Source organism: Protopterus annectens, chromosome 13.part0 (assembly GCF_019279795.1).
Source record: "Protopterus annectens isolate FY-2018-M chromosome 13.part0, PAN1.0, whole genome shotgun sequence".
In the NCBI taxonomy this organism is placed as follows: domain Eukaryota; kingdom Metazoa; phylum Chordata; order Ceratodontiformes; family Protopteridae; genus Protopterus; species Protopterus annectens.
Genome location: NC_056747.1, coordinates 1,005,693,653 through 1,005,717,545, shown reverse-complemented (window position 1 = coordinate 1,005,717,545; position 23,893 = coordinate 1,005,693,653). Strand labels below are relative to the sequence as shown.

General features: G+C 40.4%; 1 protein-coding gene across 3 annotated transcripts in view; it reads right to left on the bottom strand.

Annotated features, from left to right (window-relative positions):
* The window catches only part of SMARCE1 (SWI/SNF related, matrix associated, actin dependent regulator of chromatin, subfamily e, member 1), a 970,790-nt gene that overhangs the window by 684,676 nt on the left and 262,221 nt on the right, over window positions 1-23,893 (bottom strand). For 2 of the 3 annotated variants that reach the window (XM_044055001.1, XM_044055003.1), the window contains exons 2-4: window positions 4,464-4,544; window positions 3,317-3,448; window positions 2,303-2,474 (exon numbers count right to left, since the gene is read on the bottom strand). In XM_044055001.1, the coding sequence (XP_043910936.1) occupies window positions 2,303-2,474; window positions 3,317-3,448; window positions 4,464-4,544 (385 nt within the window). The remainder of the gene's footprint in view (window positions 1-2,302; window positions 2,475-3,316; window positions 3,449-4,463; window positions 4,545-23,893) is intronic. The other variant, XM_044055002.1, reaches the window with a different exon arrangement.

Here is a 23,893-nt window from a genome sequence, read left to right as displayed (position 1 = left end):
CAGTTCCTTGAGAAGTAAGAAATAAGTGACTGTTGTAAGCTTTGTTTTTATACCAGTTATTTTTAAGCAATCTACATATGACCTAGCAACAGTTTCACTGGATCTTGTTGCAATTCTATTAACTTTTTTCCTCTATGAATATTATGATTATTCCAAAGTGCTCATAATCTCCCGCTCAGAGCTGTGCTCATTCTCAAATTTTGGTTTGTAACTATTTTAAGTCAGACACAGAGGCCAATTTAGTTGTCAAAGTTGCAACCACACACGTGTAGCAGTAAAAACACAGTGCCGACATCAGTTGGCAAACACACAGACATCAGATAGGTGTTCCTATGCCTGTGTTCTTGGGTAGGAGTTAACAGAAAAGGATGTAGACTAGACAGTACTGACATGAACTCGGACAGAAAAGTGTGCACATTGCTAGGGGCAGTGATAGTATGAACCATATTGCGCTTAGAGAGAAATACATTCAGTAACATCAGAAAACGTGCAATGGGAATTTCACCAGCTATGCATATTAAAGCAACAGTAAGGAAAAGTAGAAGGCAACATCAGTGGCATATATGAGAGGTAACAAGATTGACAAATGCATTATTACATAATGATCTGTCTGAAATAAAACTACTACTTGGTGGATGATAAGAGCACTTGCTTGCAGATACAACAGCTGTGAGTAGCCAATATGAATTCTAACACACAGACCAGAAAACAGTTTCTGGAATACTTAACCCCTGCATATTAAGGACTGGCACAAGCATTTTCTAACATTTACTGGGAAAATGCTATTCAGATGACATAAATAAGGAGAGACATGAGGAACACTTACAGGCACATCATGCAGACAGTTCTGTCCGATATCTATTGTAATGCAGACGTGACTAATTAACTAAATCTTGCAGGGCAGGAAATATAATGAAAGTGCCTTACTGAGGAAAGAAAAATGGGAGGAGTAACTTGAGAAAAAATAGAATCACACAAAAGCAGTACCTCCCAAATAAAGTCTGATCTCAGCAATTAGTTATACACATTCTATGAAAATAGCATCCAGAAGTAACACCATATCAGTTATAACATAAGCAAGAGGCACTGCAGACCAGTAAGTGATACACTAGTACAGAAGCCTCTCAAAATTAGCACCCGATTCGTTGTTCTTCCATTTCAAGTGAATGGAACTGAGCTATGAGAGTCCAGCCGCAGGCATTATACTCTCAACAACTGTGCCATCACAGTGCACTATGGGGAAGATTTAGCTTTAGAAGAAAGCATGCTCTGATCAGGATGTCTGCACCCAGGAGGACACTGAGGGTTACAAACACAAAAAACTTAGGACAGACTACTACTTTTGATGAATACAAGTTAGCAATTTGTAGAAATTCAAGAAAAAATAAAGTCCTTTTTTTTTTTTTTTTAATTTCTTCCCCAGTCCTTTAATAAAAAAGGGCACGAGTAGGAATCCCTACAATACATACATTTTTACTCCAACAGAAGGAAATCTGAGCAAAACTGCCTTTTCTCAAGAGATGTTTACAGTATTATTCAGAGTCTTCAACAATCATTCTTACATCATAAAAATACAGCTTTTAAGAGCTTGAAAACAAATTGATTCAAGTTAGAAACATCCTTTAGCACCACCATAAAAGTGACAGGTCCAGCTAATGTGGACAGCTCAAAAAGCCAATAAATTACCTGGAGTGTTCTTTTAACACTGTGTTGTAATATTACTTGTGCCACAACTATGGAACACACAAGAGTAATGATATTGTGTAATGTGCCTCCCCTTCTTCAGACCCTTCAGGTATGAAGAAGGGGAGGCACTGACCTCTCCTAAAGCGCTAATAAAATCAGAAATTATTTTATTCCTTGACGTTGCCCAGTTTGCCACTCGCTTCTTCTGTGATTATTTAGTTTGTTTGCCTTCGTTTAAGTTTAATGATATCGTATCAAAACTGTCGGGGCAAAAAAAAAAAAAAAAAAAAAAAAAAAAAAAAAAAAAAAAAAATGACCAGCACCATGCAATTTCCTTTGGCCATTTTCTTTTTATAATAAATTCTGAAGATCAGAGTACTAACTAACAGCTATCTACACCAACTGCAAAGAATATATTTAAAGAATTCATAAAGGTACACATCCCCATCCAAATCATCTATAATGGAATGAGCAGCCGCCTGTACAACACAATGGTCAACCAGAATGTTTCACTTGAAGAACCAAAACTCCAATAAAAACCCTGCCTCAAGTATTACCGATCAAGTCATTCCACAAAACATCTACATCTTTTTAGGGGAAAAAAATATACATTTACCATCAGGGTCCTCTGCTGGTTGGATGCTCATATACGGTTCCCCCTTTTCCATGCGAGACTGACGCTGACGAGATTCCTCTTCCAAAGCAGCTTCAGCTCGATTTTTTGCATTGACGTAGGCAAGATAAGCTGGTGAGTTATGGTATGCCTTCATAGACTCGTTGTATTCAATCTAAAAGATGCAGCACAACAAATTAACTCCTACATCATCTTAAAAAAAAAAAAAAAGGGAAAAAAAAGATGCTATTCCAAATCCACTAAAACCTCTAGTCCAAGGACGAGTTCATTCTTGGAGGTGGTCTAGGATATTGGAATGCATATAAAATAAGTAAATAAATAAAAGTGACCACTACCTCACAAACTTTACAAAAAAAATTCTACTTTAGTAATACAGAACAATGTCAATATAAAAACAGACTTCTACCAAAGGCATAATGATACATTCTATGAAACACTTTGAAATATGGAAACACATTTTAAATGCAGCGGAACTTGGGATTATACTTCAAATAACTGCATTTATCTAGAATTCTACATCTAACTTAATGGATTTCACAAAATTACATTCTGTTGAGTGCCAGGTTCAGTTGCATTTTTTTCCTTCAGAACAAAATTTACATCAGCAGCATTGAACTTCTGTCAGACAGCATTCCCTATGCTATTAATAACTTGTGCCTTCCCCTTTAAAAATACTTAATACACGAGGAAAAATGTAAAATGCCTTTAAATAAATGGCAATTTACCTGGGATATTTACTTGTTCCCCATCCCTAGCATAACATGCTTGAGCATCCCATGGAACAAGTTGAGGCCTACCCTGGCAATGCCATTTAAGACACTTGTTTACTTCTAGCTATAATCAACAACAGTGGCCCAAAATGTCCACCCAAGTGCAAATGCATTAGACACAAGTATCTTGAAAATAAAATGGTACTGAGAAAGGCCTTTAACCCCCCCAAATTATTTTTTTCTAAAAAGAAAGATACAGTCTATAATGGGTGTCACATCGATTTACCTTTTCTGCTTCATATTCATTTAAGTACTCCTGCTTCTCCTCATCTGTGAGGTCGCGCCACATACCACCGATAATTTTTCCAATCTCCCATAGTTTCAGATCAGGGTTGGAAGCCTTCACTTGGTCCCAAACCTGAATACAAATATTAATAGTTAAAGTGTGGTAACCCTAATACCCCAAAACACCCAATGCAGAGACATGCACGGATTCTACTCTTGGCTCTAGGCTTACTATTAAAGGGTTTAATGGGTATGCTCAAGCAATTAATAGCCATTGGGGACAAACTGGATTAGAATTATTAATACAAACCAAAAAAGGGGAGGTCACTATTTTTAAAACTAAATATCCACAAAGTATAAAGAGTAGACCCGAATCTTTCATATCCCAGAGTTAATTCAGAGCAAACACTATTCTAAGTGAATTTAGCTTTCTAAGGTGGAAAAAAGAAGCTGAATGCTTTAGCACCACTAGTAGCAAAACTATTTGGTGGCCAGAGTAGACTGTATCATGCCCTTTTATTGGGGAGATGCACAACACGCTGACAATACTGAGCTATTTGGATCTTTTCAAATTTTTTCCAGGCAGCAGCATTTTTTGGAAGATCAGGTTTACGCTCAAAAGGATAGTAATTGCACACTACAAACAGCTAATCAAAAAAGCATCGCAATAGCCATTTTATCTTCTATCCTATGTGGTAGTGTTTTCAAGAAATTCCAATACACCAAATATTTTCATTGCTAGCTAACTATTAATTTGAACAATGAATACCAAAAGAATAAAGGGCATGGCACAGTCCCAAGTATTTTTTTCTGCCAGATCTACTTTCAATGAAAACAATCTATAAATATTTAAAAGCACAGAAACACACGTCTCGTACACACACAGCTTAAAAATGAATGCAGCCACAGAACAACCAATCTTAAAAGAGAAAACATGCTGGCTTGTGTCTGTGTAGCAGGGTACAAGGTCAAAGAGACATTACTAAACAAAAATCTGAACTGCACAAATGTAGCTATTACTTATTCAAGACAAAACTGCAATAGGCATTTAACAATAATGGCAGTGCACAAAAAAACAACAACAAAGACAAAATAACACAGCTAGCTAGCTTTAAGTTTTGCTAGTAGTGCAAACTGGTACTACCCACCTTCCTGCTATATCTCATGTAAGGCATCAGGGGTTTATCTGGAGGTTTTGGTGGTTTTGGAATGGTAATCCCGGAGGATGTCTGTAGAAGATTCAGATAATAAATCTTTAATTCACAAAGAACGGTCTACATATGGCAACAGAATAGAACAATCTACAAGCAGAAAAACAGTAACAGACCTCTTGCATATAAATTTGACAGCCATTTGCATCTCTCAAAAGACTGTAAAAAAACATTTTCATACTATAATTTATGTTTCAACATCCTTATCTTAGTATGAGGCATACCACACACAGTTATAACAGCATCACTGGCTAAACTGTTTCCACTTTGATGCTACAGCAACTGATTCAAAGTTCACTAAACGTTCAAAGCTGCATTTTGCAAAGACCAAGCATGAAAAGGGGCACACTATCATTCTACTAACCTGGTTACATACAAAATTCGACTAGGTTTTCATGCAGACTGGAGTACATCAATAAGATACAACCGTGAAGTAAATCAAATTCTAGAGGCTGACTACATGGAAATTTTGTTCTAAGAACTTGCATTTCTCATTGAATTAACACGAGTTAACACATCCAGCTAAACGAGTAATTCAAAGGATCTGCAATCTAACAAGAATAATCACTTGAAAGAAAACCGGTTCCATTTTGCATGTTGTCAGTAGAAACAGCATTCAGTTCTTACAAACTACTCCAGGTTTCACAATTTAAGGGATGTCACACTTTACAAAATCAAAAATGTCATGTGACAGCAAAGTTAGAAGGACAAAAGGGAAAGAAATATGGCGAAGGTAGTAGAGAGAATCATACAGAAAAAAAAAAAAAAAACAAGGACAAAAGACAGAAGATAAAGTAGATGATTAAATCCTGTTTTATGAGGAAAAACATTACCAAACAGCTTAGGGTTGCCACCTTTTCAAATGCCCAAAGTGGGACATTTTTGGTACAAACGTCAGATTTTGCAGGCCAAAACATACTCACGGCCAGTACAAAGGACAGAACTTCCCTTTTTTGCCTAAATAAAAGCTTATTCTTGTAGCATTTTAGCTGCTTATTCTGTTTCTTATAACTTGTATGTGATTCAGATACAGAATAACTTTTATGTAACTATTACATAAAATACAGGAAATAATTTTGCGCTAAAATCTCAGGACAATTATCATTTTTACAATCTATTTGCAGGACACAACTGCCCAAAGAGGGACTGCCCCTCTCAAAGTGGGACAGGTGATAACCCTAAAACAGCTGTGCATGAGTATTAATCAATAAGCACACTCTGTGCTTTTGAAGTATGAAAGGAAGACAGGATGTAGAACTTTTATCAAAACAGACGATCTTGAAAAGAGGGTACTAAACTGAAGATGCTGTGCATCCACTAAGGAAGAATACTACACACTTTTAAAAATACACCTTTTAGGTCAGACAGTGGTGGGAGGAAGAGGGCATAGGGACACATCCGGACTGCAGACTCCATTTCAATTCCACGACGGAGACCAGGAAATAAGAGTGTTTGCTTTTATGGAAGGCAGGGCTAAATGAAGCCAATATCACTCGCAGAAGTGACAGATGCATCTTCAGAGGTGTCCAAAGCAAGTCAACCCGTTGGGGCAGAGTAGGCTTCTTGGAACAATGGTGCTAAAAGATGACCATACGGCTCTGTCGCTCACCCTTCAACGCCAAAGGAATGAATGAGTCAAGTCAGTCAGCAGGACACGAGTCTATGGAAAATGAAGGGTCAACTAAAGGTTTAGGATGGACGTCAGTGGTCAGCAGTTCATCTTTCTACATGGTTATATCATGCTGCACTGTGTTCAGCAAAGCTTGCACTAACAGGAAGAAACAAGAAATGGACAGCAAAAAAGTGACAGGAGCGCAGAAAACATACTGTGGTCTGCCACAACATTTAACAGACCACAATTAAAATGAAGGTGTAGGGTAAAGTACAGTTTTGTACCTACCATAAATGTAGATGTCCGATAGGTATGCATCTGCAGTCATCACATATGGGTTGTCCTGCCTCAGGCAGCCCTTCGGTCGGCCGGATTCCAAAGTCTGGGTCTGGCGTCGGCTGATGTCGCCCTTTCCCCGACGTCACAGCGCCTGGGGTATAAAAGCATCAGCCGACGCCATCTTCCTCAGTTTTTCTTGCCCCAGATGCCAGGTGCCCTCTAGGAAGGCTAAATTTGGAAAATAAGCAATAAAAAATCCAAACATTTGCAAATTATATATATATATATATATATATATATATATATATATATATATATATATATATATATAAAAACAAATACACCATAACAGATCCCCCCAGCTAGCTAATAGAGAGGTAATCACCCTAGGAATACCACAGAGAGGAAGGAGGGAGGGTAAACCTGACTGCAGATGCATACCTATCAGACATCTACATTTATGGTAGGTACAAAACTGTACTATATCCTTCAAGGATGCATCTGCAGTCATCACATATGGGTAGAATACCATAGCCAATCTGGGGGAGGAGGTACTAGGAAAAGGATGGTGTAGCTAAGATACCCTGCAGGACAGCCGTAGCAAAGCCTGCTCTGGATCTGGAATATAAAGGTAAATTGTAATGCTTGGCAACTGTATGCACGGAGCTCCATGTGGCAGCTTCTAAAATGTCTTTTGTAGCCACCCCTCTTAAGAAGGCTGTGGTGGTGGCTGTGGCTCTCGTAGAATGAGGTCTAATGTTAGCTGGTACAGTCTTTCCATGAAATGAGTAACAAAAGCGGATGCAATTTCCTATCCATTTTGAAATTGTCTGTTTGGAAATTGCTTTTCCTTGAGTACCAGCAGCATATGCTACCAGCAGCTGGTCAGTTTTCCTGAAACCTTTAGTTCTGTCCAAGTAGTAGCGCAACTGTCTGTGAATGTCCAGGGTGTGCAGCAGTTTCTCCCCTTTGTTTTGTGGATTTGGGAAGAAGGTAGGCAAGTGAATGGCTTGATTCAATGAAACCCTGGATATCACCTTTGGCATAAAAGTAGGATTAGTTCTTAATGAAACTCTGTCCTGGTGAAAAATAATAAATGGCTGAACTGCCATCAGGGCCTGCAATTCCGAAACCCTTCTTGCTGAGGTTATTGCCAGAAGGAAATCAGTCTTCCATGAAAGGTACTGTAGATCTGCAGATGCTGCTGGTTCAAATGGAGGCAGTGTTAGTTTTTCCAGCACGTAGTTAAGGTCCCAAGCAGGTAGAGGTGGTTTCCTAGGAGGTTTGATGTTTTTAATTACTCTTAGAAACTGTCTTAGGAGAGGATGAGAAAAGACAGGTGGATCAGTATTGTACTCAGCTGAAATTGCTGAAGCATGAATCTTAATAGAAGAGTAAGACAGCCCATTGTGGAACATTTCTGCCAAATATTCCAGGATATGTGCCATGTCCATCATTGTCGCATCTAGGCCCTTTGTGGTGTTCCAGATGAGAAATCTTTTCCATTTTGCTGAATATGCCTTCCTTGTGGAAGGGCGGCGAGCTTCCATAATATTCTTCACTCTCTGGGATAGCTTATCCTGAGGAGGAGTCCAGGTATTCTCCACGCTGTTAGTTGCAATGTTTTCAGGTTGGAATGTAGAGTTTTGTATCTGTGCTGTGTCAGTAGAAGTGGCCATAGAGGTAGGGGCCATGGTTTCATACGTGACATGCTCCTTAGCAGTGGATACCAGTGCTGTCTTGGCCAGTCCGGAGCTATCAGAATCACTTTTGGCTGCTCTGCCCTGATCTTCAGTAACACCTTGGTCATTAATGGAATAGGAGGAAATGCATACACTGTCAGATTTCTCCAGCTGAACGAGAGGGCGTCCACCTTCCACGCTTGTGGGTGGTATGTCCTTGAGCAGAATTTCTTCAGTTGATGATTGTGGGGGGATGCAAATAGATCTATGTCCGGGCTCCCCCAAGATTGTGTTATCTGTTGAAAAATGTCTGGGTGCAGCATCCATTCGTGTGCATCCACGATATTTCTGCTTAAGCTGTCCGCCAGTGTATTGTCCTTTCCTGGCACAAACTGAGCTTGCAGCTGCATATTGAGTTTCAAGGAAAGATCCCATAGATTCATTGCCAGTCTGCAAAGTGGGTAAGAATGGGTACCTCCTTGCTTGTTTATGTACCACATAATTGTGGTGTTGTCTTGTCCTTATTAGTAGATGGCCTTGATGCAGAAAGAGTTTGAAGTTCTCGATTGCATGTATCACTGCTAGCATTTCTTTTTGATTTATGTGCATGCGTAGCTCCTTTTGTGACCACTGTCCTTGGATACCTCTGTCCTCCATGTGTGCTCCCCAACCTAGGTCTGAAGCATCTGTTGTAATAGTTTGGGAGGTTTTTGGCTTTGTGAAGGGCAACCCTCTGTTGGACTGGCTGGCATGAGCCCACCACAGAAATTCCTTGTGAAGGCATGGAATGAGTGGGATTAACGTTCCCAAACTGTGACTGTGCTGAGACCATTAACTCCTTAGGTACCACTGTAGCTTTCTCATATGTAGCCTTGCTTGTGGAATCAAAAGAATACAGGATGCCATGTAACCCAGGGCCTGCAGGATTTTCCTTGCAGTCAGCTGGGTTTGTCTTGTCAGATTCTTGAAGTAATCCGGTAGTTGACTGTTTTTCTTCTGTGAGATAAGCCAATTGGGTGGTTGTATCTAGATCCGCACCCAGAAAGGTTATTCTTTGGGATGGAACAAGTCTTGATTTGTGCATGTTGACTGTATATCCCAAGGCCTGTAGAAGATTGATGGCATAATTTAAGTCCTTTATCAAAGTTTGTTGGTTGTCCGCTTGTATAAGATATGGGTAGATTTGAATCCCCTGGAGTCTGCAGTGTGCTATTACTGATGCCAGGCATTTCGTGAATACTCTGGGCGCAGTAGATAAGCCAAAGGGCAATGCTGAGAATTGATAATGCTCTGACCCTGCAAGAAATCTGAGGTATCTTCTGCAACTTTGTCTGATAGGGACATGCAGGTATGCCTCCTTGAGGTCTAGAGTAACCAGCCAAGACCCCTTGCTCAGCATGGGAAGGAGTTGCTGTAGTCTCAGCATTTTGAATTTTGGCACAATGAGATAAGTATTCTGTGCGGACAAGTCGAGAATTGGTCTCCATTGATGCTCTTTTCTTGGAACAAGGAAAAGCCTGGAGTAAAATCCTTGGCCTTGTTCTGAAATAGGAACTTTTTCTATGGCTTTCATTTGTAGTAAGTTTGAGATTTGTTTCAAAGCCTCTGCCCTTTGATTTGGTGGCAGACCTGGCATGCCTTTTCTTTTTGGCAATGTGTGGAAATGGAACCTGTATCCGTTGTCTATTATTTGGAGTGTCCATTTGTCTCTTGTAATGTTGTGCCAATTTCTTGAGAATAAAGAAAGCTTTCCGCCCAAAGGTGCTTCTAATTGAGCCCTGGTTGGCGGAGTCAAAGCAAAGTCATTGAGTTTGTCCTTGTGCAGCAGTTGCAGATCCTGAACTGCCTGTCTGGATTGGAGGTTGCCATTGACGGCCTCTGTAGAAGCCCCTAGCTTGCCCTCTACCTCTGGCACACCTGTTCCTGCCCCTTTGAAATCTTTCTGTGTCCGGAAAGGACCAATTCTTGGAAGGCCAGTTTCTGTTGAATCTAGGCGGTTGGACTTGAAGAAAATCCTTAACTGTTTGTACAGATTTTGCCTTTTCCTCAAATTTCTTTAGGACGTCTTGAGCAGTGGAACCAAATAACTTTTGCTTTTCCAGTGGAGCATCCAAAAGCTTAGCTTTAACATGTTCTGGCAGAGATTGTTCCTTCAGCCAAGCATGCCTGCGTATGACAACACCTGTCATTGCTGACCTACATGAAGCTTCCAATGCATCATAACCACACTGCAAGAAGTGGTTGCTAACCTGCTGGGAGTTATGTACCAGATCCTGAAGGGATTTACGGTCAAGGGGTTCAGAAGAAGACAATTTCTTATGCATTTCTTCTAACAAATACTCTTGATACTGTATCATATGAAATTGACAATTTAATGCCCTCATAGCAAGAGTGGCAGAAGTATACACTTTTTTACCTCATCTCTCTAATGCCCTGGACTCCTTTGCAGAGGGGAGTGGGTTCTTAGTAGTAACAGCTGCAACCCCTTTAGGGCCCTGTGAAATAGTTTCAGGGTCAGCAGAGTGGGCCTTATAAAGAAAATTGTGTGTGTCCGGGACTCTGTAATACCTATCGGACCTAACAGGGGCCGGAGGCAGAGTGTCAGGGGTCATACTAGAGTCAGAGTATACATCATCAATCATATTTAAAACAGGAGGAATAGCCAAAGGTCTGTGCTGAGGTAAATGGAGAAAAGGTCTTAGTCTTTTCCTGGAATCAGAATATTCCTGGCCCTGCCATTTGAAATGCTCTCTCAGAGTGAAGGGTCTCCCCAAAGGAAAGCTCTTCAGGAGGGGAGGCCGAGGGAATAGATTCCGCTGCATCCGAATCCTCGTAGGCCGAATAAGCCTCCTCCTGGTAGTCTGAGTGATCCGAGCCAACAGAGGCCTCCTCTGAGGAAAGGGGATCAGGAGGATACATCCTGGGCCTTTTGTCTAGAGGGGGTTGGGAGCCCCTGTCCGGATGAGGCTGAGAGCCCCTAATTAAGGAGATAAGGTCTTCTGCTAAAGTTAGAATCTGTGAACTAGAAGAAGGTCCCTGAGGAATAACTCTGGGAGGCATGGCTTTAGAGTGTTTTGCAGCTTTAGCCCTGGTGAAGGCCTTAATAGACATGGATGCAGGAGGCCTGGCTGCACCACGTGCTGGTGTAGTTTTGTCTAAAGGTATGGTGTCGGAAGATTCCAATACCCCAGTTTTGGGAGGCAATTCTGTAACCGACTCGGTAGGAGCCTCCGGGGCCGAGGCTGTCGATTGTAATATTTCAGGGTTCGGAAGTTCCAAGGACTCTGTATCAGCCGAGACACTCGCGGTAGGCCTACCCGCGGTTTCAGCCGAAACCGCGGCCCGCGTGTGTCGGTCCTTGTCTTTCCGTTTCTTAATTAAATGTGATGTCGGGGTTTCCAACGGCATTTTGCAAGCAAAACTATCCCCAAAAAACTCTTCTGCGAACTCCGACCGATGTCTAAGAGTGCGTCGGTTGAAGGAAGCGCAGGCAGAACAAGCCGAGACGTCGTGGTCTGGGCCTAAGCAAGGAAGACAATAAGAGTGGAAATCCTTATGAGGTATTTGTTTCCCACAAGTTAAACAATTATTAACTTTCTTGCCTCAGCCGATGTCAGAAAAAGAGTCCCCAACAGGGTACTTAGCTTTTGAAGTCTTCAGATAGCGAATTTACAGGAGCTGGCCGACCGGCACTTGCGAACTGCTTCTGCTTCGTGGCAAGAAAGACTGGGGAAGATGGCGTCGGCTCACGCTTTTATACCCCAGGCGCTGTGACGTCGGGGAAAGGGCGACATCAGCCGACGCCGGACCCTGACTTTGGAATCCGGCCGACCGAAGGGCTGCCTGAGGCAGGACAACCCATATGTGATGACTGCAGATGCATCTTTGAAGGACATCTGGAGCATTTTTCTCCCCGGGCCTCCGCTGAAAACAGGCTCTGTGGAACCTAGTCGGACTTTCCCGGTCAACAAATGATAAATAAATAAAATAAAATAAAAATAAACATCTGGGAGAAGCAATACTCAGTCATACAATGTGGCAAAAGCTAAGAAATGATTCCCAGAACAGACCAAGGTCATCAAGACAGCTATTAAATTTGCTCACTGATGGACAAGTCAACTTTCTTAGTGCGATATGAAGCCTGCACTTGTGATTTCAAACAACGTAAAAGGAAGCTTTCAAAAGGTATAAAGACCAGCAGTACAAATGAAAAGACTCCGCATGCAATATATACTAGGCACTTGGCAGAGTACAGGAAATAGAATGAACCACTGACAAATATGAGAAATTTAAAAGCAAAGTGCATAGAAGACTGCAGCTAAACAGAGTTAATACACAGAAAGAATGCAGAAGGGCAGTGGGAGGACCCTAAAGACATGTTCAAGAGATTTAAACTCCAGAAACAGAAAAGCCTTTAACACAATACCAAACAGCAGTGTAAACCAGTGTCCTTTGACAGCAAAGCGCTAGAAATTAAGTGGTCAAATTACCTGCCATAAAATAAACAGGCACTACAGACAACACACAGACACCTAATCTAATGCAACTGTTTCCACAGAAAATGACTTGGTATTTTACTTTCAGAAGACAAACTCATCAAGAAGAAACTGTCAGGATAAAGGATACAACTGACCATGCAGATGACCTTTGCATGTCTAAGAACAGTCATGTCCAGACAGAATCATCATTCTTAGGAGCACTGGCTTACTTCTGAATTTTTTGTTTATGCTATTCCAAAACAGGAAACCATGCTGGTCACGTAAGAATTGTACAGTAAATTACCTGCTAGTTAAAAGGGTTAACAAAAGAAAAGTACAGTTGTGTACCTACCATAAATGTAAATGTTCGAGTGTATTCACTGTTGCAGTTATTACACTTGGGTTATCCTGCTGGCAGGCGACCCGCAGTCGGCCCGAGTTCCAAAGTCTTGGTCCGGCGTCGGTTGCTGTCACCTCTTCCCTGACGTCAGTGCTCCAGGGGTATAAAAGTTGCAACAGACGCCATTTTCTTCAGTTTTTCTTGCCCCAGATGTCAGGTGCCCCCAGAAAGGAAGGCTGGAAAGATAAAATTATGCCAAAAAACATGCATATATTACTATAAACATTTCCTTCATCTACAAGCAAATACACCACATGGGTAGTATAGAGATGAGAAGTACAGAAAAGTCCCAGCAATGAAAAAAGGGGGATGGTGGGTGGGTAACCTGGACTGCAACAGTGAATACACTTGAACATCTACATTTATGGTAGGTACACAACTGTACTATGTTCGTGTTTCACTGTTGCAGTCATTACACTTGGGTAGAATCCCAAAGCTGAGGTTGGGTGGCTGGGTCTAAATTGGATTTGGAGAGGCTACCAAGCCCTGCAGAACTGCAGTGGCAAAGCCTGCTCTGGATTTAGAGTAGAGGTAAGTGATAGTGCTTGGTGAAAATGTGCACTGAGCTCCAGGTTGCAGCTTCTAAAATGTCTTTGGTTGGTACTCTGAGGAAAGCTGCTGAAGTGGCTGCTGCTCTGGTAGAATGAGGCCTAATGCCCTTTGGCACTGATTTGCCATGTTGTGCATAACAGAAGCGGATGCAGTGTCCTATCCATTTCGAGATTGTCTGCTTTGTAATAGGCTTTCCTTGTGATCCTGCAGCATATGCTACAAACAGTTGCTCAGTTTTTCTGAAAGCTTTTGTTTTGTTCAAGTAGAATCATAGCTGTCTGTATATATCCAAAGTGTGCAGAAGTCTCTCCCCTTTATTCTGGGGATTTGGGTAAAAAGTAGGTAAATGAATGGTTTGGTTTAAGGCCACACTGGAGACCACTTTTGGCATGAATGTTGGGTTTGTCCTAAGAGAAACCCTGTCCTGATGAAAAATGAGGAAAGGTTCCACAGCCATTAATGCCTGCAACTCTGAGACTCTTCTTGCTGAAGTTATTGCTAGGAGCAGAGCAGTTTTCCATGACAAGAATTTTAGATCAGCTGTGCTGGCTGGTTCAAAAGGAGGCAGTGTGAGTTTTTCTAAAACAAAATTGAGGTCCCAAGTAGGTACTGGTGCTCTCCTTGAGGGTCTTATACTTTTTGCCCCTCTGAGGTACTGTCGTAGTAGAGGATGTGAAAAAATAGGAGGTTCCATATTGTAATGAGCTGAAATGGCAGAGGCATGGATTTTAATAGATGAGAAAGATAAGCCTTTGTCCAGCATCTCAAGTTAGGTACTGTAAAATCTGAGGTATATTAGGGACAAGTGGTTCGAGCCCCTGTGCCTGGTTCCAAGCACAGAATCTCCTCCATTTTTCTGCATAAGATTTCCTAGTGCTGGGCCTCCTGACTTCTAAAATGACATCCATAACAGCTTTAGAGAGAGGTGCAGTCTGAGTGGCTACATTATCTGCCATGCTGCCAGGTTTAAGGTTCTGAGTTGACTGTGCAGAATCTGATTGTTTTGTTGCGTCAGAAGATGAGGAATTTGAGGTAGAAGCCAAGCTGGGCCTTGAGACAAACTCTTTAGGATTGGGTACCAGTGCTGGCATGGCCAGTCTGGGGCAATCAGGGTCATTTTTGGCCTTTCTTGTCTGACTTTTAGTAGCACCTTGGTGAGAAGAGGCATCAGAGGGAAGGCATAGACTGTCAGGCCTTTCCAGCTGAATGATAGAGCATCCACTTTCCATGCTTGAGAGTGATAAGTTCTTGTGCAAAATCTCTGTATTTGGTAATTGTGAGGGGAGGCAAAAAGATCTATGTCTGGGTGTCTCCATTTCCTCGTTATCATGCTGAACACTTGTGGATTTAGCTTCCATTCATGAGGATCCATGAGATTTCTGCGTAGTTCATCTGCCAGTGTATTTTTTGTTCCTGGCAGGAATTGTGCCTGCAGATGTACTTGATAGGTCAGTGCTGTATTCCACAAAGTCATGGCTTGTCTGCATAGGAGGTAGGAATGTGTGCCCCCTTGTTTGTTTATGTACCACATAACTGTGGTATTGTCCGTCTTTATTAATAGTTGTCCTGGATGTATTACGTCCTTGAAAGCTGTCAGGGCATTCTGTACAGCTAGCATTTCTTTTTGATTGATGCAAAGATGCATTTGTTCCTTGGGCCACGTGCCCTGAATACATTTTCCTGCCATATGTGCCCCACAGGCATAATCCGATGCATCCGTTGTTATTGTCTGCCTGGCTGTGGGTAAGGTGAAAGGCTGTCCCTTGTGGTGACAGGCCTGGTACCACCATAGAAATTCCTGTTGTAGGCAGGGAATTAAAGTTATGATAGCATTGTCACAGCCTGGAGACCAAGTCCAAACACTTTTTAGATACCAGTGTAGTTTCCTCGTATGCAGTTTTGCATATGGAATCAGTAGAATGCAGGATGCCATGAAGCCCAGGGCCTGGAGAATTTTTCTTGCAGGGAGCTGGGTTTTTGTTGCCATCATTTGAAAGTAATGAGACAGTTGTCTTTGTTTGTCTGGCGTGAGATAAGCCATCTGGGCAGTTGTATTTAAGCTTGCACCCAGGAATATTATCTCTTGAGAGGGCACTAGTTTTGATTTCTTTTCGTTTACTGTATACTCTAGGCAAATTAGAAATCTTTTTACAAACACCAGATGCTTTAGAAGAACGTCCTTGCTCTCGGCTTGAATAAGGCAGTCGTCCAAGCAGGGATATATCTGAATTCCTTTTTGTCTTCAAAATGCAATTACTGGTGCCAGGCATTTTTTTAAGACCCTGGACGCAGTAGATAAGCCAAAGGGCAGTGCAGAGTATTGGTAATGCATTGAGCCGGCTATGAATCTAAGGTATCTTCTGCAAGACTGTCTGATTGGGACATGCAGGTATGCCTCCTTGAGGTCCAAAGTAACTAGCCAAGCCTTCTTGCCCAGCATGGGCAGAAGTTGCTGTAGTGTTAACATTTTGAATTTTAGAACATCCAGGAAAGTATTTAGGATTGACAGGTCCAGAACTGGTCTCCAGGCTTTGTCCTTTCTGGGTACTAAGAAAAGTCTTGAGTAAAATCCTTGTCCCTGTTCTTGCTGTGGGACTTTCTGAATAGCTCCCAGGTCCATAAGAGCAGAAATCTGTTTTTGTGCCTCTGCCCATTGGTTTTGTAGCAGGTCTGGCATGCCTTTTGGTTTTGGAAGCGTGTGAAAGTGGAACCTGTAACCATGAGAAACAATATTCAGCACCCATTGGTCCTGGGTGATCATGTGCCAATTTTTTGAGAAAAGTGCTAGCTTTTCCCCTAGGGTTGCTGCCAAAAGGTAAGTGCTTGGCATTTGCAGAGGGAAGTCATTGGGACTGTTTCCTATAAGGTTGTGATTCGTCTTCCCTTCCTTTGGGGGATGAAGCACCCCATTATTTAGGTCTGTAGGAGCCATGGGGCTGAGATCTGCCTCTTGGGCATCTGTATCTGCCTCTTTGTGGCCTGTTTGACACTGGAAAGGACCCATTTTTTGAAGGCCAGTTTCTGCTAAATCTAGGTGGTTGAACCTGTAAGAAATCTTTCACTGTCTGCAGTGACTTTGCTTTATCCTCCATTTTCTTTAACACCTCTTCTGCCTTAACACCAAACAAAGTATCATGCTGTAATGGAGCATCCAATAATTTTACTTTAACATGGTCAGGTAAACTTTGTTCTTTCAACCAAGCATGCCTTCGAATAACCGAGCCTGTAACTGCTTCTCTACAAGAAGCCTCTAATGAATCAAAACCACATTGCAGAGTATGCTTTCCCACTTGTTCAACTGCATGCAATAAATCCTGCATTTCCTTACTGTCAGGACTTATCTGTATTTGAAACCATTTTCTGTTTTAACAATGACATGAGGTACTGTTGATATTTACGCATGTAAAACTGACAGTTTAAAGCTCTTACAGCTAAAGTAGCAGAAGTGTAAACTTTTTTCCCCCATCTGTCCAGAGCTCTGGAATCCCTATCCGAGGGGAAAGGATTTTTAGCGGTGGAAGCCTTTAGGACCCTGAGAAATTGTTTCTGGGTCTGCAGCGGGGTTTTTGTATAGAAATTTATGAGAGTCAGGGACCCTGTAGTACCTGTCTGGCTTGACTGGTGCAGGGGGGTAAAGAATCAGGAGACAGACTGGATTCAGAAAAAAACATCAACAATATCAAGCACAGGGGGTTAGCCAGTGGCCTGCGCTGAGGCAATAAAAGGAAGTCTCTGAGCCTTTTCTTGGATTCTGAATAATCCTGGCTCTCCCAATGGAAATACTCCCTTATGGTGTGCATGGTTTCCCCAAAAGAATAATCCTCAGGCAGAGGGGCTGAAGGTATGGACTCTTCAGCATCAGAGTCCTCATAGGGAGGGAGAGAATATCCCTGATCAGAAGAGGAATCAGAGGAAATGGAAACCTGGTCAGAGGAATCATAATCAGTGTCTTGCCTAGGCCTTTTGTCAGGAGGGGGATGGGAACCCCTGATTAAAGTAATTAGGTCTTCGGCCATTTTAAGCATCTGTTTCTTTGGCATGGATGACTGTTCTGGAGAATGCTGTACTTGTTTCCTTGTCTTTAATGGTGTTTTTGACTTTGCCTTTGCTGCTGTAGTGGGCTTAATTGTAAGTTGTGAAGGTCTGAAAACACCCTCAGAAGCCGATGCCTGCTCAGCGGCTCCGGACCCATCTGAGGGTATAGTTTCCATAGGCCCAATACCTTGAGTTTCCACAGGCCCAATACCTTGAGTTTCCACAGGCCTTGGTGCCTCCACGTGGCTGTCGGTTATGGCCTGTGGCTCTGAGGTAGAGGGTGTCAGGGGCTGCGAAAGCGCCTCACTGAGAACTGGCGACTGGCCTAGAAGAGGCTTTGTCGGTTTTGGACCTTGAATGCCTGTCCTTTTCTTTGTCTTCGCATTTTTCTAAATTCCGGTCGGTTGTTCCGACGGCATTATGTAGTTAAACCTTCGGCCAAAGTAATGTAAAGCAAAATCAAACAGACGTTTAATAGTGCGTTTATTGAATCTAGCACAAAACCGACAACTAGTAACGTCATGGTCAGGGCCTAGGCAAGGAATACAGTAAGAGTGAAAGTCCTTATGAGGTATTTGCTTCCCACAAGAAATACAATTATTAACTTTTACGGACATTGGTTTGGAGCAAGAAAAAGTTTCCCCAACGGGGTATTAGCTTTATTGAAGACTTTGGTTCTGAAACTCAATTTTGAAAATCTCAGGAGTCGGCCGACTGGCACTTGCGAACTGCTTTTGCTTCGGGCACCGTGCGGCAAGAAAGACTGAAGAAAATGGCGTCGGTTGCAACTTTTATACCCCTGATGCACTGACGTCAGGGAAGAGGTGACAGCAACCAACACCGGACCAAGACTTTGGAACTGGGGCCGACTGCGGGCCACCTGCCAGCAGGATAACCCAAGTGTAATGACTGCAACAGTGAAACACGATGAACATCTACGTGCATCCCAGAAAGGAAAAGTGGTTATCAGAGTAACAGGTAACCACTGGTAATGGCTTTAAGAGAAACAATACTGCAGATGTGCTGAAAGGGGTTGTTTGAATTAAATAAGATCATCAAAAACCTACAAGGAAATGCACACTAACTGGAAATACAAACATTAAACAAATGTAAAAATAAAGCAGCTGAGTTCAAATACAGGAGAGTATTAAATCTTCTGCACTATCAAGGAACCCATGTGAAACAGGATAAAACGGAGGAAAAATGGATATAGGGAAAACACAAAACAAGAACCTTGTAATGCCAAGTCAGTGGAAAAAAGCAGTAGCAGGGGCATGGCCAAGATGCTAAACTGCTAACAGCACAGAATTTTTAGCTCTGCCTTTTTTTTCATTACTCTGACAGGAAATTCTATTATTTTTTTGAAGCAAACTACTCAAATACATACTGGGAGATGCATAACTGTACGCCCTTTATTATTTTTCAGAAATTAGCATCGGAACAAAGATTTTTTATTTTTCCTGTCATAAGTTTTTCTACAAGAGGTACAGACATGAGTAACTCAAAGAACTCACATCAGGAGAGTGGTTAAGAAAGAACTACAATCTATAATCACAAATATTCAGGAACTTTCAATCAAAATGGACAAACTGGAAAATAAAACTGATAACATAAAACGGGACTGCAGTAAACAGCTAGGCCTACTTAATGAGGTAATTAAACATTCAGAACAAATTTCTTCCATTGAAGAAGCTGTGAATGACACAGATGGCAGATTGACAGAGTGAGAGTCATAATGATTTTCTACTGAAACAGAATGCTAAACTACTGGAAAAAGTGGAAGATTCAGGGAGTAGATCAAGGAGGAAAAATTCAAGAATTTATCGGGTGGCAGAAAAAGAAGTGGGCAGTAATACGATACAATTTTTGAATAACTGGTTACCTACAGCATTAAAATCTGCCCGAATCTCTTTCATTTGGAACTGAGAGAGCCCTGTAAACGGAAATATCTGGCTACAGTAAGGGCCTGACGGCGAACAGTTCTGGCATTAAAGCACATAACCGATGAGGGACGTCATGGTCTGGGCCTAGACAAGTGATGCAGTAAGAGTGGAAGTCCCAGTGTGGTATTTGCTTTCCATAGTCGGGACAATTAAACTTTTTTGGACATCGGTTAGTGCAAGAAAAAAGGATCCCCAACAGGGTACTTCGCTTTCAAAAACTTCAATTCAGAAACGAAACTCGGGCAGCGTCTGACTGGCACTCGGGCAAACTGCTTCTGCTTCGGGCTCCACAGCAAGAAAGAGTGATGTAATGTCGTCAGATGGCTTCCTTTATACCAGTGATGACCTGACGTCAGTCCTCAAGTGACAGCAACCGACGCAGAAATACTAAGTCTCTGGTATTCAGGCCGGCCGAGGGCTATCCTGGCAGGGTAACCCAAAAGTGATGTCTGAAACAGTGAAACATGAAGAACATCATTTCTTTTGCTAATGATTATACCTCTTCTGTCATCTCTTGAAGAAAAGAATTTGTTCCTTTAATAAAACCACTTAAAAAATCTAACATCAAAGCTCAAGTAGTATTTCCAGCCGATATAAATATATTTGCCTGATGGTGAAAATACCTTCAGTTCACTGCAAGGAGTTAAGGAAATCGGACATAGAAGATACGGACTGGTCTGCACAAAGTCTGAAGAGACATGCAACAAAAAATGGATGGACTGTTAAAGAAAGAGCTAATAAACCGAAGGACAAATAAACGATTATTTAATGTAAAATAAAACATTTCACTTCCTAGTTTACTTCTGGAAAAATTTAACAAGGTAAATGGTGATTTTTTTTTTTCTCTCCCTCTTTCTTTTCCATTTCTCTCAGTCTCCTTTGTCTTCTTCTCATTTTTCTCCCTGTTCTATGTTTCTTATAGTCTTACTTTCCTCTTGTAGCGGTCATTTAATTTTCTTGTGTTTTCTAATAACTGTTGATTATCTACTAAATTATGTGGTTCTGTTGTGTTGTCATGCTCTAAAGTTTATTAGAAATATTTATGTTTTGCTGTGCTATAGATTGTCCTGCTATGTGTAAATAATGGTGGAGTAATGTATTAATATTTACTTGATATACAAGTGTATTTATAATGCTTCAGTTAACCAAGTACACAGACATTTCTACATACTGTTGTCTTTGTGAGTTTGCGATTCTTTCTTTCCCCTTTCTTTTCCCTACTGACACTTAAGCACAACAATAAGATAATTTTGAGTATTTGGATGTAATATCACGTTATTGGTAAGAATTAAAAGGGGTGGTGATATTCTTCTTTGGTTGCGTGAAGGGGATGTATTTGTAATGTCGGTTACTTATTTGTTATGGTTGACTGTCCTGATGTTTATTTGGACGATCTTTCGTAATGAGAGCTGTTTTATGTTTTTTTTTAAATGCACTGGAAATCTCTGCGTGTGGTTTGATGGAAAACAGAAGTGAAGGCATAGCTCCTTGTTTGCCATCCGACATTTCTTTGAAGTCAGCTCGAGCCCATTTTTTTTTTTATATTAAAAGCATTTGATGCCTCTTGTTTTCCTGTCCAAAGACTTTTGCGAGTTGGTCTGAACTCATGTGCTATGTTATATGATGTCCGTGATGTTTTGCCAGTCAGCTGCAAGATATAGTGATGAGGAGTAACCTTTAATCTCACGTAAACCGTCTAGAATGTGGAGATGGAGAAGGAATTACAGTCTGAAAACCAACAGAATGAATCCAACAGGTACTTTATTAAAGTACTAAAAAAGCAGCAAGGAACTGTTAACAACTTTAGTATTAAAGCCAGTATAATGGCTTCATTGTATATTGTTTACCCAACATTTATTTTTTTATATGTGCTGCCTTTTAATGTTAATAAAAACTGACAGCAGTTCAGGGGAAGTAGATACATCATTAAAAAACAACAAAAGATAAAATTATAATTCACTGAACCTAAGGAAACTTTGATGCCTGCAGTATACGAGTGTTCAGACAGAGGTGCCAACTCATTTTGATAGTCTAGGTCAGAAGCCTATGTTTTAGTTTATAAACTGCCTTTGGAGATTAGACTAGATGTGTGTATTTAAATTCTTTGCAACTGGAAATCAGAAAGATTTACTTTGAGGTCATGAAATAGTTAAAATTTGCATACAGCAGTATGTTCAACCTAAATATTGCCTTAGAATCTACTGGAATGATACTGAAATATTAAAAGTATTTCTAGAGCAGATGGTGGTTTTTTTTTTTTTGCAGATTATTGCACACTACAGTTTGTAAAAGAATACAAAAGCATGTACATTTTTTTTAAAGAGAAAAGGGAAGGGAGGGGGAAAAAAGGAAGAAGAAAAAAAACTGCTGATTAAGACCAAATATGACATTTTCAAAATGTAATGGGACATTGACTTGGGAGTATGGGATACCTGAATTAGAAATATAACTGGCCAAATATTGTTGTGGATGCTACGTATATTAATTGCTTTGTATAGGCAGAGAAGACCAAACATATTGGGATCTTTCATGGCTTGGAAGGCCTAGCAGAGACCGTCATAAAAGAGTATACATAAAAGCATAAAGTGATCAAACAAATTATAAAAAGTGTTCTTGTAGCAGTGGCTTTGGGGATGACAATGGTGGAACCATCATTTTCAGAAATTAGTGCAATTACATGAACAGCCCTATTTTTTGATTACCTAGACAGCATAGTACATTTATTTTTAATTTCTTATAAGAAGTAGACAGTGTAATATAACTGAAGTTTCCTATTCAGATTCGGTAGTTTGTTAGTTTTTGTCTGTAGTATGGGGAAAGATTTACTTCTAACTAATTAGATACTGTAATGTTAATGCTTTAGACTGTACACACTGATGGCGGGTAATGTAACACAGAAAAGCCCCAACTTCCCTTTCTCCTACTGAGTCAATTTTGTTCATTTGTTTTTAACTACTTAGTCATTTCTATCTCTAAGCTGTTGAATAGACAAAGGTGGTGGTCAGTAGAACATAGGACAGCCTTATTTTTTAACCCCTTTTCCAAATATTGTAATCCTCATGCTTTTTGACTATCTAAGGTGTTGGTCAATGACACTTACTTTATTTAATAGCACAGGCTGTCTACTACTGTGATGTTATTACTCCTTTATACATCCCATACTACAAAACAGAGCAGTCGAAGAACTGTAGTAACAAAGACAACTAACCAAATAGGTTTCTATTATAACTAGTCATATCTTAGATGTTCATATGTTAATAGCAATAGCTAAGGTAGATTTCCTCCGTTAAGATGTTCTCATTATGCTACATTTAAGAGTAGTTGATTGCAAACCTTATTTAAATAGAATTTATTGTGCTTAGATAATACATATTTTTAAGTTCATATTTGAATGGGTTACTTTACAAACATATTATTGATTCTACATTATACATACAAGGCAGAAGCTATAGGTGATATAACTGGAGTGTGAGATGTGAATAGTGTGAGGTTTGACTAATAATTTAATCAAACCTGAACATTTTGTTCCATGTATGTATTTGTAAATAAAAATTTGTTTCAGAAGTTATTAAATTGTTTGATTCATCCACGATAAAAAATTCTATTAGATATTTCAAGTTATTACAAAAGTTTACTACAGATGTTCTAAACACATTTTACTTGCATGTTAGCTTATAAGTGTTTATCACTTAATGCTAATAGCATAAATAATATCAAAAGAGCTGGTTTGCTCAAGTTTATCAAAATGCATAAAGTGCATATAATCTTTTCGCAAGAGACTCATTGAAAAGAGATTAAGATAAATTATCCTTTAATGGTTATACAATACTTACTCCTGCAACAAAAATAGAAGAAGAGGTACTCATACTGTGGAAAAATTCTCCCAATATGCCTTAAAATTTTAAATACATTCTCTGACAAGGATGGAATGTTATATCTGCTGGTGCTAGAAATTAATAAGAAATGTTATACTTGGGTTAATTCCTATTGGATACCTGGATTGGGAACTAGATTCGTGAATAAATATCTTGACATTATTGCGTTGCACACTAAAGGCGAAATTATTTTGGCTGGGGATTTTAATTGTTTATTAGCAGATAGGGATAATTCCAGAGTCAATAAATTTAAAACAACGTAATCCAAAAAACATACTTATGAACTAAAATTAGCAAGCTCACTTAACTATACTCATTATTCCTTTAGGCGTGGTACCAAAACGAACACAGATGTTGTCTTCACTTCCAATAGCTTATTCAAAAATAAATGACATTTTAATAATGTCATGCCCACTTTCAGACCATAATGCTCTTTCTTTTAACCTTACTGTAAGGAATGATGCTCTGATATTTTGGCAAAGAATCCCAGTTATACAATAAAAATTAAAGG